At 35.7% G+C, this 16903-nt stretch overlaps 2 protein-coding genes across 5 annotated transcripts; one reads left to right on the forward strand and one right to left on the reverse strand.

Annotated features, from left to right (window-relative positions):
* Window positions 1-4207: 4207 nt before the first annotated feature.
* On the reverse strand, window positions 4208-8017 carry LOC111465572 (GDP-mannose 3,5-epimerase 2-like). 3 transcript variants are annotated; one of them, XM_023110016.1, is made up of 7 exons: window positions 7858-8017; window positions 7065-7475; window positions 6264-6357; window positions 6045-6174; window positions 5830-5962; window positions 4714-4921; window positions 4208-4600 (listed from the first exon to the last, which is right to left on the reverse strand). In XM_023110016.1, the coding sequence occupies exons 1-7, from the start codon at window positions 7917-7919 to the stop codon at window positions 4445-4447; spliced, it is 1194 nt and encodes a 397-aa protein (XP_022965784.1). In that variant the 5' UTR covers window positions 7920-8017; the 3' UTR covers window positions 4208-4444. The 3 variants fall into 3 exon arrangements, with proteins under 3 accessions (XP_022965784.1, XP_022965786.1, XP_022965785.1); XM_023110018.1 differs by lacking the exon at window positions 7858-8017 and adding an exon at window positions 7700-7801; XM_023110017.1 differs by lacking the exon at window positions 7858-8017 and adding an exon at window positions 7588-7796.
* A 3420-nt stretch (window positions 8018-11437) lies between these two features.
* LOC111465563 (light-inducible protein CPRF2-like) lies at window positions 11438-16664 on the forward strand. 2 transcript variants are annotated; one of them, XM_023110004.1, is made up of 6 exons: window positions 11438-11849; window positions 13163-13250; window positions 14085-14310; window positions 15303-15378; window positions 15473-15598; window positions 16207-16664. In XM_023110004.1, the coding sequence occupies exons 1-6, from the start codon at window positions 11469-11471 to the stop codon at window positions 16555-16557; spliced, it is 1248 nt and encodes a 415-aa protein (XP_022965772.1). In that variant the 5' UTR covers window positions 11438-11468; the 3' UTR covers window positions 16558-16664. The 2 variants fall into 2 exon arrangements, with proteins under 2 accessions (XP_022965772.1, XP_022965773.1); XM_023110005.1 differs by having other exon boundaries at window positions 14088-14310.
* Window positions 16665-16903: the final 239 nt, after the last annotated feature.

Consider the following 16903-nt stretch of genomic DNA (forward strand, 5'->3'; position numbering starts at 1 on the left):
ATGTTTAAGGAAATTTATTATTATTATTATTATTATTATTATTATCTAATTTATTACAGTTATATAGTTTGGTACAATATTCGAAATTTGGTCGAAATTTCCTAAAAATTCTATTATTATTTCCATCCTTTATCTAAATTTGTTCAATAGTTTAATTTGACTAATAGATTTCAAGTTTGAATATTTGAACTTATTCCAACAAAAAAAAAAAAAAAAATGACGTCAACTTTTTTAACCGTGCCATTAGGTTTTTAGCGATCATCAATCTTATGCTCGGTGCAAAGACTACGCGACCATCTGTAAATAATTGTTTAGGTCTACTCGTTTCGTTGTGATTAGTAGGCATTTGTTCACTCAAACTTGTGGCTAAAATTTAATCTGTGCACTTAGGTATTCTCTACCTACCGAGCTATTCACGAGGAGGCCTTTTGTAGGTCGTTCTAATTTTTCTATAACTTCGTAAACTGTTAGTATTTTACTTCAAAAAATACTCAAACAAAAGAAAGTCATTAACTTCCTTACCCGTGTCATTAGGCTTTAGGCGATCGGTCAGTCTTATGCACGGTCTAATAACTTTACGAGGACTTGTAAAAAGTTGTTCAGGTCGAGTCATCGCGATTCCTTTTATGATGAGGAAGCCATTGATCGCTCGTAGACATGTGGCTATAATTTATCTTGTGACATGAAATTACTTTTATACCCTTGTTTTGATTTTATTATAAATGTAATTTATTTAATTTTATAGATTTTTAACAAAATTCTAATATGGTTAGTTATTTATGGTGTGAAATTAATAAAAACATTTGATTTGTTTTTAAGATATTATTTTAGTTTAAAAAATATTAAAAAAAATTATATGAATTATCTCGCGTTTAAAAATGATTTATTTAATTCTTTTTAGCGAATGGTGTTATTAAAAGATAATGTAATTTAATAACGTAATTTATATGATTTAAAATATAATCTATCATATAAATATAAATTTTTGTATTGACCCTACTTTGACCTATAACATTATAAATAATAATATTAGGTGAAAGGACATCAGGGATTGTGAGAAAGGGACCCGGTCAGAGACAAATAATATAATTTCGTTCCCCGTTTAGCCAACATAAAAAGGAAAAAAACTTTTTCCGCCCTCTTTCACATTCTCGTTCGTACGTGTTATATATATATATATATATATATATATATATATATATATATATATATATATATAGATATATATTTTAAAATTATTTTTGGAATAAAAAATATTTAGAATTGACAGAAATATAATATTATAATTTTTAAAAGAATTATATATATATATTTTAAATAAGGTATATTTTGTTTTATAAATTAATGTTTAAATATGGGTAGAAAGTTATTTAGAAATTAATTAAATAGTAAATAAAAAATTAATGAAATTAATTATTATTATTATGAAAAATGATAAAATTAAAATTCTATGAAATTTCTTTTGTAAATGGAAGGAACTTTCTTTGGAATTTTGGATAAGTCAAAGCGTCAAATTACTTCCTTACAAGGGAACGTTTATTTTGAGAAAATTGAAAAACGTCTAGAAATTAATAATTAAAAATAAAATTCTTCAATTTTATTTTATTATTCATAAAATAAATAATCTTTTCTCTTTTTTTTTGGTTAGTCAAATAAGTTAGCTATTTTATTAATTTTTTTAGTGTAACAATGTATTCTGATTCACACGGGATTTCACATGGCCTGTACTACTCAGGTCAAAATGTAAGTTAGTGGTGCTTCTGATTACAGTACTCACATCATACGGGATTCCACATGTACTATGCTACTCATATCAAAATGTAAGTTAGTAGTGCTTCCAGTTGCAACACTCACCGTCTCACCTAGCACCACATTACATGAGATTCCATGTGTCCCATGCTACTCGTGTCAAAATGTAAGTTAGTGGTACTTCTGATTACAACACTCACGTCATACGGGATTCCACATGTATCATGCTACTCAAGTAAAAACATAAGTTAGTAGTGCTTCCAGTTGCAGCACTCACTGGTTCACCTAGCTCCACATCACACGAGATTCCATGTGTCCAATGCTACTCGTGTCAAAATGTAAGTTGGTGGTGCTTCTAATTACAGCACACATATCATACAGGATTCCACATGTACCATGTTACTAAGGTCAAAACGTAAGTTAGTAGTGCTTTCAGTTGCAGCACTCACTGGTTCACCTAGCTCCACATCACACGAGATTCCATGTGTCCAATGCTATTCGTGTCAAAATGTAAGTTAGTGGTACTTCTTATTGCAACAATCCCGTCATACAGGATTCTACATGTACCATGCTACTCAGGTCAAAACGTTAGTCAGTGGTGCTTCCCAATTCACCTAGCACCACAGAATTCCACTTGTCCCATGCTACTCGTGTCAAAACATAATTTTTTCACTGTAAAATTTTGTGTATGTATTATCCTCAAAATGAATACAATTCAACCATAATTCACGTGTATCATTGACCAAGAGACTAGAGGTTCATATCTATATCTCGAACATTTACTTTATATATATTTATTATTATTATTTTATTTATTTATTTTGTGCGAATAATGATGTCATTCACCCAAGGTAAGAGGCATGACTCATTGTACTTTATCTACATTGACCGTGGACTTTTATTGACCTAGATGCATTTTGGTCTTTTCCCATTGGAATGTTTCCAAGTCAAATAAAAAAAATATTAATAAACTTTATCTTATAAAAAAAATAATAATAAAATTTTGATTAAATTAGGTAATAATCTCGACTAATATAGACTACGTGATAAAATGTCATAAAACTATGATATTAAATTCTGTCGACATTTTCATCAATATTTCTATATGTTCGTGAGTTTGACATCATTATTCCATCGTAATATATAAATTTATTAAATATAAGAAAAATATCGTCGATGTGAACGAAAACGGTTAGTACTTTGTTTAAAAAATATATATAAAAAAAAAAAAAAAAGTCTCCACCTCCCGCCCATATTGTTCTCTATGGAGTTTCCCTCAAGGTTGACCCTTCATCGTCCCCAACCAATGTGAGACATCATGATCCCCCCCCCTTTGGGCCCAGCGTCCTCGTTGACACTCTTTCCTTTCTCCAATCGATGTTAGGACTCCCGCCAAATTCACCCTCCTTTGGGGCCAACGACCTTACGTTACTTTTGGGGAACAGTCTCCTCGCTGACACATAGTCCAATGTCTAGCTCTGATACTATTTGTAACGACCCGAATCCACTGTTAGCAGATATTGTCCTCTTTAGGCTTTCCCTCAAGGCTTTAAAACGTGTTTGCTAGAGAAAGGTTTCCATATCCTTAGAAAGAGTGTTTTGTTCTCTTCCCAACTAACGTGGGACATCACGGCTATTAATGAAACTTTTGAAAACGATATTTTTTAAATAGTTTTAAAAATTTAAAAGTATTCTTTAAACAAAATATTATCGGTTTCCTGTCTCAAACTAACGGTTAAAGTTCAAAATTTAAGAATATTTTGAGACAAACGCATGACGGTGGTCAATAAATCATAATGTTTTTTTTAATACAAATTAAAATTATTAATTATAATAAATTTTTATTTGTAGACAACCTGGGCAAATGACAACTCAGGGTACTCCATATCCATGGGACCACAAAAAAAGGACCGTTTTTGTTCTTTTTTATATTTTTAAAATTCTAAAAAGGGACAAATGAAATGTAGATCCTTTATAAGGACCACAAGACATTGTCTCTTTCTTGATAGTTATTTTATTTTTAAAAATTGGGCGGGTTTTCGCACGAATAGGTCGCGCGGGAAGCAACGATATTACAACATGAGTTCGATGGAGATTCAACCAAATGTTTTTACCATACCTAAAATTTATCATTACAACAATGCTGAAACCATATAAATATTCATAAACGAGATCTAAATATGAAGAATGAGTAAAATGACTGAATGACTACAGGTATGAAAGAAGCATTTTCAACGGGATCCTGAAACGCACCAGCCACCCCGACCTAATTCATGATGAGCCCACCAACTTCTTGGCAAGATACCTACAGTTAAAAAGCACCGATCCAAATTCAAATGGGTTCCTGATCAGACCACTATATTTGCGCTCCCGATTCAATAAAGAAGCGAAATAGTAGTCTCTTTCTTTGCATTACGAACGACACGCTTCGCCTGCTCCCTCTCCATGTCCACTAGCCCTCAAGAAATTAATTGGAAAGTTTTATTACAAACTAGACAAGAACATGAACCTGCTAAAGGAACCACATGTTTCCTTCTGTGGAAACAACAGGATGTGTTGTAACAAAATTGAATAGAATAGTAAGCATATAAAAGTATCCAATAACATCAAAATACTAGCAACTTTTGGTAGTAACATCTAATTAAGCTTCGATTGCACCGAGGCAGCCCGACCAGGTTATCCGGGTCTTAACTAATTACTCTTTACCATCAGCAGAACGGAGTGAGCCGAGTTGAACCGGGGCTTGGGTACCAACAACCTTTGATGATCCATAAACTGAGAGGTCAATGCCTTCAGACTTTTCTTTTTCAATCTGTTCCTTGATCCAAAAGTAGGTAATTCTCAAACCATCCTACACAGGTAGAACACAATACACAACAACTGATGAGCACGGGAAAGCGTAGGCGACGAAAGTTATGAAGAACTTTTAATCGTCGAGGTTAAACGAAATGACAACTTTTTTACCTTCAACTTCATGGTGGGAGCCCATCCGAGTTTCTCTTTAATGAGTGTGTTGTCTGAGTTACGACCACGAACACCCTCGGGACCAGGGATGTGGTGAATTGGAAGGTTTTTGTCGTCGAAGCTAAGAACGATTGCAGCCATTTCGTTCATGCTGACCATCTCATCGCTGCCAATGTTCACTGGCTCGCAGAAGTCCGATTTAGTCAATCTGCAAACAGAAGTAAAAATTGACAATTTTAATCTCATCTCGAGTGAGCCAAGATTTAGTTGTTTGTATAACCCCTTCGTTGAAGGTAGATGTCAATCGTTAAACACTCGTCCCAAAATATACACCAATTGCTGTCCTTGTAGCAACAACTTAATCAATAAACCTAGAGCTGAAACCAATAAGCCAAAAAGCACTCGAGATATCGTAACAGCCCAAATATTATACCGCTAGCAAATATTGTCCATTTTGGTCCATTAGGTATCACCATCAGCCTCACGATTTAAAAATGCGTTTGTTAGGGAGAGGTTTCCACACCCTTACAAGGAATGCATTGTTCTCCTCTCCAACCGATTATGGATCTCACAATCTACTCCCCTTGGGTGTCCAGAATCCTCACTAACACACCGCTCGGTGTCTAGTTCTAATATCATTTGTAACCACCCAAATAATTCACCGCTAGTAGATATTGTCCGCTTCGGCCCGTTACATATCACCGCCAACCTCACGGTTTTAAAACGCGTCTGTTAGGGAGAGGTTTCCACACCCTTATAAGAAATATTTTGTTCTCCTCTCCAACCGATATGAAATCTCACAATCCCACTCCCCTTGGAGGTCCAGCATCCTCACTGGCACACCGCTCAGTGTCTAACTCTGATACCATTTGTAACCACCCAAATAATCCACCGCTAGCAAATATTGTACGCTTTGGCCCGTTATGTATCGTCATCAGCCTCACGGTTTTGGGAGAGATTTCCACACCCTTATAAGGAATGCTTCGTTCTCGTTTTTCTCTCCAACCGATGTGAGATCTCACACTTATACTCAACATTACGTCAAATCCAAGAAAGTACAAATTTTAAACATGGAAGCATGGATGATGAAATATGCAGCAATTGAAACTCCCTTACCGAAGAACACCTTCTACACATTCATCAATAAAGGTGAAAGATCTTGTCTGAAGACCATCTCCCCACATCTCAAACTTATCTACAGAAGTGAGGGCCTTCCTACAAAATGCAGCAGGAGCCTTTTCCCTTCCACCTATCATGAACAAAACGATAGCATTAGACATTTCATACAATTCGTCAATCTGAAAACAACTATTTCGAGCGTTCGGGTCGACCTTTCCACGTTCCAAACGGACCATAAATGTTATGAAACCTCCCGATTCGACACTCGATACTGAAATCCTTGTTGTAATGCTTGCACAACTCCTCCGTCGCAAGCTTCTCCAAACCATAAGCATCTTGAGGCTACGAAACAATCGTTAACACGATTTTAATAACCACATAGCTAACCGTAGTTTTGTTTCTTAGTTGTTAACTTAGAAGCAAATATGTACCTCAGCAGGCCAAGCATCTGACTCTTTCAAGCTCACATTAGTTTCCAATTGCTTAAATTCAGGGTAAATGCAAGCACTAGATGCATAGAAAAACCTGCCCTCGCCAAAGAGAAAAGAAAATGTGAGATCCCATACCGTTAAGGGATGAGAACGAAACACCCTTTATAAGAGTGTGGAAACCTATCCTTAGCAGATGCATTTTAAAAACCTTGAGGGAAACACCCTTTATAAGAGTTTGGAAACCTATCCTTAGTAGATGCATTTTAAAAACCTTGAGGGAAAGCCAAAAGAAAACAATATCGGTTAGAGGACCGTTACAAATGGTATCAAAGCCAAACACCAAGTGATGGGCCAGCGAGGAGGCTGTTCCCCGGAGGGGGTAGACACGAGACAGTGTGCCAGTAAGGACGTTGGGTCCCTAAGGAGTGGATTTGGTGGGGTCCCACATCAATTGGAGAAAGGAACGAGTGACAGCTAAGACACTAGACCTGAATGGGGTAGATTGTGAGATCTCACATCGATTGGGGAGGAGAACGAAACACCGAGTGCATTTTAAGAAGAGGGGAAGCTCAAGACAATATCTGCTAGCAGTGGGCTTGAGCCGTTACATATTTTCTGTAGGGTACTTTCTTCCTCATTGGTAGGTACAGTGCCCTTAAAAAAAATTCTAGCTACTCCTGGCCCCGCCCAGCCCCACAAATTAAAGGCCATAACCCTTTAAAGGGTAGAGACAATACCAGCACAATACCAGCAAAAATGCATATAAACCATGAATTGAGAGAGATATCCATGAAAACTAACCTCTTAACACCATTGATTCTTGCAGCTTCAAGCATGTTGAAGCTAATCATGGTGTTATTATACATAATAACAGAGTGATTGGATTGAATGAAGCCCATTCCACCCATGTCAGCAGCCAAGTTAAAGACATGGTCAACATTCTTTGTGACCTTCAAGCAATTATCCATCACTCTAAGATCAACAAGATGAAATTCATTGCAGAACATATCTTCTTTCATGTGTTCATTCCTTTTCCAATCAGAAGCAATTATGTAATGGCCTTCGTTCTTCAAACGCCTAGCAATATGAGACGCAATAAATCCACCGGCGCCGGTGATCGAGATTCTTAGATTCTCCGATGGCCAATATGGCTCTCTTTCAAGCTCTTGATATGTGTATGAACCGTAATTCGTTTCTCCAGCGCTCCCCATTCTGCACCAAAATGGAGATTCATCGCAAGAAATGGTGAAATTCGCTACGGAAATTGAAAAGGAGAAACAGAGTTCATGCAAAATTTAAACGAATCGAAGCAAAAACAACATACCTAATAAAGATAACAAGAAATCAAACCCTAAATCTGAACGAAAACACAGAAATTTCAACAATCAACGACGAGAAACTTGAACAAAGAACAAAAGAAACCAGAGGAACCCACAAAATGGAAGAAAAATAGCAGTGAAAGAGGGAAGAAGACGAAATGGATCGAATCGAATGGCGTGGCGCAGAGCTTGCAGGCTCTGATCGCTATTAATAGAGGAGAAGATTTGAAGTGGACGAGGAAATAAGGCCATTCATTTAAATTTTTTTCTCTTACCTTCCCGATTGCCGCCCCTCTAACTCCGGCACGGTAACGGCAGTTCCGATTCCAACCGACATCGATTCGGACAAATAAATTCTTACGTTCTAACAAATTTCCAGGAAATTTGGGTTCAAAAATGGAAGAAACACAGGAATTTGTGTAACTTTGTTTGTTTTTTTTTTTTTTTTTTTTCAGATATTTTTAATAAACCTAATTTTTTTTATTATTTAATAAAGATTTCCAGCTTTATTTATTAATTTTATATAAATAAATTTTTAAAATTTTAATTTTGTGTTTAATAAAATTATGAATTAGTTAGATATCTTAGAAATAATATTGAATATCCTATCAAACAGAAATTTTAAAATTATATTTAACCAATTTTTTAATTTAAAAAATATTAATATGAAAAAAAAAATTATTAGACTCTAAAATTTTTAGGGACTAAATGGTAAATTTTAAAATTATTAAAATAAATTTCAAACCGAACTCAAAATGATACAATTTTTATTGATGTTTCCCTATACAAAATGACGTGTAATATTAAGAACATATTATAAAAATATGAAATTCAAGTAAATAAGAAGGATTTAGAAACAACGGGTTCAAAATATGGTGACCATCTACCTATAATTTAATATCCTATAAGGATAAAACGGTTTATTCGATGAAAGTTGTCGAGGTGCACGTGAACTATTGACTCAACAACTATTTAGGATTTGATATCCTACCCGTTAACTTGACAATCAAACGTAGTAGGGTGAAACAACTGTTCGATGAAAATAGTCGCGAAGCACGTTAACTTGACAATTACTTAGAATTTGATACCAATTCAGTTCATTTGAGTTCGATTCGAACGAATATCCCACCAATTAATGTAGTAAGGTGAAACAATTGTTTAATGAAAATAGTCAAAAAAAACACGTGAACAATTAACTTGTCAACTATTTAAGATCTGATATATTTCCCGCTAACTTGACAGCTAAATGTAACAGATTGACAGCTAAATATAACAGAGTGATATGATGATGAATGAACCATTTTCCTTGTGAGAGAATTATTCTTGTTGCTTCCTTTGTAAGGACATAAACTTTTCCTCTTCACCATGCATGTAGCCCATGTGGCATTTGGATGATTAATCAAATTATTTTTTTAATCTAAAATTATATATATATATATATTATTTTAATTTCTACCATTTAAATTTTATGTAAGAATATAATTCTCGTTGCCAAGAATTCAGACCAAAATTGAAATTTAAACTCGATTCTTGATAGCCCCGACATTTCTCTGGATCTAACACGGGTCATTTTAGCATATTTTTTTATAAAAAAAAAACTAAACCCGGTTAATTTTAGAGATCTTATAATTGAGTTACCGAACATAAAAATGTTCCATGTTATAATCAGTAGTGACTATCAATTCTTTTAAGTATTTCTTAGTAATCATATTCACCCAATCAATCTCATTTAAAAATGGTCTCGGTTCATTCATGCAGTCATCACAAATAGCTATCTATATATACAACAACCAATATAATCTAATTAAAAAAATAAAAAATCGTTAAAAATAAAAAATTAAGAGTTTATTAGAGAAGGAAACTATATAATATGTCATAACATCATAATATTTAAGTAAAATGAAGCCCTATCCTAAGTTTCAACTTTTGACCAGAGGGAAAATATTTATTATTTATTTATTTTTTATACAAATAACGTAAAAGGAATGAAAAACAATAAATAAATAAATTAATTAATTATGTTTAGTTTCAATTTAATTCCAATAAATAAATACAAGTAATAGTCCTAGAAACTATTAACTGGGTCCCACATGTAATGTAATTTTTAAAATAATTTAATGTTTATTTTTTAAAAATATTTTTGAATTTTTAGTCAATTACAATTTTTTTTCATTATAAAATTTTGTATAATACTTCAAAAACACTTTATTAAATAATTTAAAAATTGTATCATAAATTATATTATTATTAGTTATTGAATTGAAAATTAATAAAATTATATATATATATATATATATATATATATATATATATATATATATATATATATATATATTATATATTGTATCACATAAGTTAAGACTATATAAAATATTTTTTTTAATTAAAACCAACCGATTTTGAAATTAAGAATAAAATTTCTATTTTAGCTTTGTGAAAGATAAGTTTTTTCTTTGCAAATTCTTGTGTTTAGAACTTACATGCTAGAGTCATTCAAGTGGTATTAATCAGACTTGTTATGAAGTGATTCAAATCACAAATTTAGAAATGAGTTTTCCTTACTCTTGATCTTGATCATAAGGTAATTCGTTCCATACTTTTCTTTTGGTTGATTTCCATATCAATCCTATGAAAGATTATGCATTTAAAATAGACTATGTATATTAATTTTGGTTAAACATACCAATTTGAGCATAGCTGAAGTGATTAGTTATATTTCCGAACACATAATATTTATAATATTTTTAGAGAGCGACGTGAAAGATCTATATGGGCCCACATGGTGTGGGCCATATTTTAATATGGGCCTCCAAGTTGTGTTGATCCATATTCCCCACAAATTGGTCTTTTACTTTTTCCTTTTCTTATGACCTATGAATTATTATTTGTTTATTTTTAACGTCAAATACTCATTTCATCCAAATTTAATTAGATATATCTTTATTTTCGTCGTGTTATGGTGCTCTGAAGTAGGTAGTAACAAGTCAAATCTGTATTACTGTAGAACAACAACGAACATTTTAAAGATTACACGGTAGAAATTAGATGGAACGTAATGATTTTTTAAAAAAAATAAAGTTTGAAGCATTTAATAAATTTAATAAAGTCTTAATTATCAAAAATAAATTTATTTAATTGGTCAATAAATTTTTAATTATATTTAATAGGTTACTATATTTTTAATTTTAACTTAGAAAATTTAAATTCTTATCTAATATTTTTTATATTTAATAGATCTAAAAATTTTAAAAAAACTTTGAAAAATATAAAAATTGTATTTTAATTTTTCAAATGTGGGCCCCACTTTGTGGTTATCCACATAGAGGCGGCGTATCGTATCAGAGGAAAGCCAACCACTGGAACCCACGTGGCCAAAATTGTCTGGAGAAATTCCATTGGTACCCACAAAATGATATTATCCGTTTGTCTTTTGCGTGGGGCTTTTTGGTCATTTCACTTTTTCCTAACTCTTTTTTAGTTTTTTTTTTAAAAAAGTCGTTGTTTTTTTAAAATATGGATAAGAAGAAAGATAAAGAAATAATCTCGTAAGATAAAAACAATATTTATTAATTTAATCCTAAAAAATAAAAAATTAGAAATTAAATAATTATACTATTAGATTTTTCTCTATTTTTAATAGAAAGTATTTAAGAGTAATTAAAATTTCAATATAAAATTAAAATCATAAAAATTTATGGATTAAAGTTCTAATTTAAATTTAAAGGACTGAATTAAAAAAATACATATCCCGAAAATACCCTCGATTAGGAATTTTTTTTCTTCCATGCCACGTAGACTTTATTATATATGACGAAAATACCCTGCATATCTGAGTTAAAAGAGAGAGAGAGAGAGAGAGAGAGAGAGAGAGAGAGAGAGAGAGGAAATGGATAGGGTATTTTCGGCGGGTGAAATTTCTGATCAGTACTGGTCGTCTCTTCCGGTCGCCGAACCTCCGCCGGCCGGCGTTGGCTCGAAAATGAGCCGTAGCGCGTCTGAGTGGGCCTTCCAGCGCTTCCTTCAAGAGGCCTCTGAAACTTCCCCTCATTGCTCTGCTGCAGACCATGGCGAAGGGATTGAGATCAAGGGCTCTGACTGTGATCAGTCGCAGAAACATAATGCTCATCATGGTGGTGTTAGTAATGGAAATACCAGCAGCGTTTCTTCCAATGCTGTAGTGCCGAATATTCCGATCGATTCTGAGGAGTATCAAGCGTTTCTTAAGAGCAGGCTTGAATTGGCTTGTGCTGCAGTTGCTAAGAAGAGGGTAAACTTTGCACTTATTTGTTTGTTTCTTCTTGTTATTGATTTCTTCTCTCTGTTTTGTTGATGAGGGTATTTTTAGGGTGGAAATCTGAGTACTGATTTTACATTTTGGATGGGCTCTTTTGTTGTTGTTATATCCGTTTATTTAACAGATATTGTCATTTTTACTTTCGGGCTTCTCTTCAAAGTTTTTAAAATGTGTATGCTAGGAGAGGTTTCCACGTTTTTATAAAGAATGTTTTGTTCCCTTCTCCAACCGATGTTTAGTCTCACAATCCACTCCCTTCAGGGCCAACGTTCTCGTTGGTACTGTTTATCTCTTCAACAATGTGGGATCTCACAATCCACCATCTTTCGGGGCGTAGCGTCTTCTTGCACACCGCCTGATGTCTCTCAAACAGATGTGAGATCTTACAATCTATTCCTCTTTGTGGCCAGCGTTCTCGCTAGCACTTGTTCTTTTCTTCAAAGGGACCTAGCGTTCTCGCTGGCACACTGGTGTCTCTCCAACTGATTTGGGATCTCACAATCCTCCGCTTCAGGGCGCAACGTCCTCGTTGGTACTATTCCTCTCTCCTGGGATCTCACAATCCATCCTCCTTTGGGACCTAGCGTTCTCGCTGGTACACCGCCTGGTGTCTCTCCAACCAATGTGAGATCTTACGATCTATTCCCCTTCGGGGCCCAACATTTTAGCTGGCATTCGTTCCTCTCTTCAAAGGGGCCTAGTGTCCTCACTGCTGGCACACCGCATGGTGTCTCTTCAACCTATGTGAGATCTCACAATCTATTCCCTTTCGGGGCCCAGCGTTCTCGCTGGCCCTCATTCCTCTCTTTAAAGGGTTCTAGAATTCTCGTTGGCACACCATCTGGTGTTTCTCCAACCGATGTGAGATCTCACAATCTATTCCCCTTCAGGGCCCAGTGTTCTCGCTGCACTCGTTCCTCTCTTCAAAAGGGCCCAGTGTTCTCCCTGGCACACCGCTCAGTGTCTCTCCATTCATGTGGGATCTCACAATCCGTCCCCTTTAAGGGCCTAGCATCCTCGCTGACACACGTTGGTACTAAGGGTCGATTGAGTCTTAGGATATAATTAGCTGAATGCTTTCTTTGGACTCCAATTCCAATGTCTTTTAAAGCTACTTGTGCTCCTCTAGCCTGGCTCCTGATCATCTTGATGTTAATTTCATACACTAATAGTTCTTCTCTGTTAGGTGTATGTAATAGCTTTACTTTCACATTAGTTAATCTAGAGAGAAACTTGGGCTTTTTTTCAAGCTAAAGTTGGTGAGCTTTTGTTTTCTGTATAAACAGGGATCCTTTACAAAGACTCCAACTTCTTCTACCTCATCTGACTGTGGATCACAAGCATCTAATACGTTGGGAATTCAAGCTCCTAAAGGTTGGGATTACTGCATCTCTATATTTTCGTTTTTCACAACTAATGAGATGTCGTTAGACTTTTGCCTTTCTTTACGAGCTTATATGTATTATTAGGATCGCACAACGCACACACTCGATCTAAATAGAACAGGAGAGAGAAAATACAAAGAGGAATATTGTGAGATCCCACATCGATTGGGGAGGAGAACGAAACACATGTTATAAGGGTGTGAAAACCTCTCCCTAGCCGACGCATTTTAAAAACCTCGAGGAGAAGACCGAAAGGAAAAGCCCAAAGAGGACAATATCTACTAGTAGTGGGCTTGGATCGTTACATATATTGGCTAAAGGTTTATATGGATAAATTCAGTATGTAATAAAAGAGAACATAGAGAATGCATTACATTTTCAATGCACTGAGTTATATATGGTTCATGTAACAACCTTAGCCCACCGCTAGTAGATATTGTCCTCTTTGGGCTTTCCTTTTTGTTCATGTAACAACCTAAACCCACCCCTAGCAGATATTGTCCTCTTTGGGCACATTTTCAAAGCACTGGGTTATATATATGGTTCATGTAACAAACTAAGCCCACCGCTAGCAGATATTGTCCTCCTTGGACTTTCCTTTTTGTTCATGTAACAGCCTAAGCCCACCGCTAGCAGACATTGTACTCGTTGAGCTTTTCCTTTCAGGCCCTTTCTAAAGAGGACAATATCTGCTAGTGTTGAGCTTGGGCTATTACAGTTCAAGTTACTACATATATAGTCATCTACTATATATAGCTTTACTGGCTTTTTACTCTATGTTGTTTACTATATATTGTTAACATATTTTAGCTCTCCACTTTGGTAGCTTGTAAAGTAGGAGCTGGGAATAATTCATTAAGGCCACCAGATAAGGACACAAATGGAGTCCTTGGAGTTACTTTCTCACCCATGGTGCCAAAAATATCTGAGGTTCGTTCTTCGCCAACTACCAGTGGATCATCAAGAGATCAGTGGGATGATGAGGAGATTGAGGGAGAAACTGACACAACGGAGAGTAAGGACCCTGCAGATGTAAAACGTATAAGGAGGTAACCATCTGCTTAATTTAGGGATGCACATAATGGATTTTTTGAGCCCGTCCTCAATTTTGTGTTCATTGAGAATCTTTGTGCTTTCTATGTGCAATATGAATTCCTCCATCCTGGCTAATGTCTTCTTTTGCATTTGATAATTTCTCATTTGAGGAAAGGTATTTGGTGAGATCTCACGTCGATTGGGGAGGAAAACGAACATTTTTTATAATGGTGTGGAAACCTCTTCCTAGTAGACGCGTTTTAAAAACTTTGAGGGGAGGTGGAAAGTCCAAAGAGGGCAATATTTGCTATCGGTGGGCTTCGGCTATAATAAATGGTATCAGAGCCAGACACCGGACGATGTGTCAGCGAGGAGGTTGAGCTTTGAAGGGGGTGTGCTAGCAAGGACGCTGAGTCCTGAAGAGGGTGGATTGAGAGGTCCCATGTCGATTGGAGAAGGGAACGAGTGCTAGCGAGGATGCTAGCCCAAATAAGACAATATCTGGTAGCAGTGGGCTTGGGCTGTTACAAATGGTATCAGAGCCAGACACCAGGTGATGTGCCAGCGAGGAGGTTGAGCTCTGAAGGGGGTGTGCCAATAAGGACGTTGGGTCTCAAAGGGGCTGTATTGGGAGGTCCCACATCGATTAGAGAAGGGAACGAGTGCCAACGAGGACACTGGCCCCGAAAGGGGGTGAATTGTGAGCTTCCACATCGGTTGAGGTGGAGAACAAAATATTCTTTTTTAGGACGTGAAAATCTTTTTCTAGTAGACGCGTTTTAAAAGTTTTGAGAGAAAGAGAAGTAAAAAATGGACAATCGGCTTTCTTTGCATGTCGTTATTACAAATGAAGTGGTTGTTTTAGTTGCATGGTAATTGCAATCGAGATTGAAACATTGTGCAAATTATTTGTGGAGTTCTCTTTCCTTCTTTTATCTTAATAACACTACGCAAGTTCCATTTCTTATTAAATATCTCTGACTGTTATTGGCATTATTGTTTTCAGAATGCTTTCAAACAGAGAATCGGCTCGACGATCAAGGAGAAGAAAGCAAGCACATTTAACTGAACTCGAGACTCAGGTGTCTATTCTGTAACTCTTTGTCCAGTGCCTTAGTACCTCTTTTGTAATCTACTAAACTGATACACTGGTTCATTTTCTTTTCTTAATCCAAGGTTGCACAACTAAGATTTGAAAATTCGACCTTGTTGAAGCGCCTTGCCGATATAAGCCAAAAATACAACGAAGCCAACGTCGATAACCGCATTCTAAAAGCTAACATTGAGACATTAAGAGCAAAGGTACAATGACAATCCATTGGTAGTCAGCTCTCCTAATGCATTAGAAGCTTTTTTGCTCACGTGCTTGAGATCTCAGGTGGGGAAGGAGAACGAAACACCATTTATAAGGATGTGAAAACCTCTTCTTAGTAGACGTGTTTTAAAAACCTCGAGAGGAAACCCGAAAGGGAAAGCTCAAAGAAAATAATATTTGCTAGCAGTGGATTTGGGTTGTTACAAACAGTATTAGAGCCAGCGAGGCAGTGTGCCAGCAAGGATGCTGGCCCCCAAAGAGGGGTGGGATTGGAGGATCCCACATCAATTGGAGAAGGGAACGACAAGTGCCAGCAAAGACGCTGGGTCCCAAAGGGAGGTGAATTGTGAGATCCCACATTGGTTGGGGAGGAAAACGAAACATCCTTTATAAGGGTATGGAAACCTCTCTCTAGTAGACGGGTGTTTTAAAAACCTTGAGGAGAAAACTCAAAAGGGAACTATCTATTAGCGGTAGGTTTGGGTTGTTACACTTTCCCTAAAAAAAAAATGTATTACATGTAAAGTTACCATTAGCTGAAGATGTAATCTTGATTAAACACAAAATGCATCTAACATTATTTCCAAACTGACAGATAAAAATGGCTGAGGAGACTGTTAAACGAGTTACTGGTGACCCAATGTTCCATGCCACGTCTGAGATTACCTCGGTCGGCATCTCTTCGTTGGACGGTAGCCCTTCCGATGCGTTAGCAGATGGGGCTGTTCCATTGCAAGATGGTTCATGCCATCTATATCAACCTGCATCTAATAAACCTGTGGTTGCACATGACATAGGAGTCAACAATGGCTTGGGTGACATTTCACATGTAGACAGTGGACAGCAGGAGTTGTCCTCTCTGGTACTGCCAGCTGTGTCCATGAACAAGATCTTGGAGCCTCCACAAAAGCGGATCTGTAGAGTCCAAGCAAATGGAGAGCAATAGATATAAATACTAGTTTTGTGTCGGGTAGATTAGTGAATTTTACCAAATTTGAAAGTTTAGAGACTATCGTTTTGAAACTTTATGGATCGAATCTTTTCATTTTTTTTTTTCACATTTTTAAAATTAAGTTATTTTCTTTCATGAATATTATAGAACTATCTGATAATAAATAACATCATATTTAACGAACTCACATAAATTTAGAGAAGACCCAGCAATGTTTCTGAAAAAGATGTCTCAACATGGACAGCAATGATCACTGAATTTTCTTTCATGGATATGGAAACAAAGCTCTGCAACTAATCTACAATATGCAGTCCAACACAAAGCCTAACAGTGTGACATT

The sequence above is a fragment of the Cucurbita maxima genome, unplaced genomic scaffold (assembly GCF_002738345.1).
Source record: "Cucurbita maxima cultivar Rimu unplaced genomic scaffold, Cmax_1.0 Cma_Scf00029, whole genome shotgun sequence".
NCBI classification, from domain to species: Eukaryota; Viridiplantae; Streptophyta; class Magnoliopsida; order Cucurbitales; family Cucurbitaceae; genus Cucurbita; species Cucurbita maxima.

What these genes read in the sequence shown, in the direction of transcription:
- LOC111465572 (XM_023110016.1), bottom strand. Translation starts at nt 7,919, where the DNA reads ATGTCGGTTGGAATCGGAACTGCCGTTACCGTGCCGGAGTTAGAGGGG. An exon ending in TGTGTAGAAGGTGTTCTTCG is followed by an intron (nt 4,922 to 5,829) that starts GTAAGGGAGTTT and finishes TTCTGTTTGCAG; the next exon opens with ATTGACTAAATCGGACTTCT. An exon ending in CTCCCACCATGAAGTTGAAG is followed by an intron (nt 4,601 to 4,713) that starts GTAAAAAAGTTG and finishes CTACCTGTGTAG; the next exon opens with GATGGTTTGAGAATTACCTA.
- LOC111465563 (XM_023110004.1), top strand. Translation starts at nt 11,469, where the DNA reads ATGGATAGGGTATTTTCGGCGGGTGAAATTTCTGATCAGTACTGGTCG. An exon ending in GATGTAAAACGTATAAGGAG is followed by an intron (nt 14,311 to 15,302) that starts GTAACCATCTGC and finishes TATTGTTTTCAG; the next exon opens with AATGCTTTCAAACAGAGAAT. An exon ending in TAACTGAACTCGAGACTCAG is followed by an intron (nt 15,379 to 15,472) that starts GTGTCTATTCTG and finishes TCTTAATCCAAG; the next exon opens with GTTGCACAACTAAGATTTGA.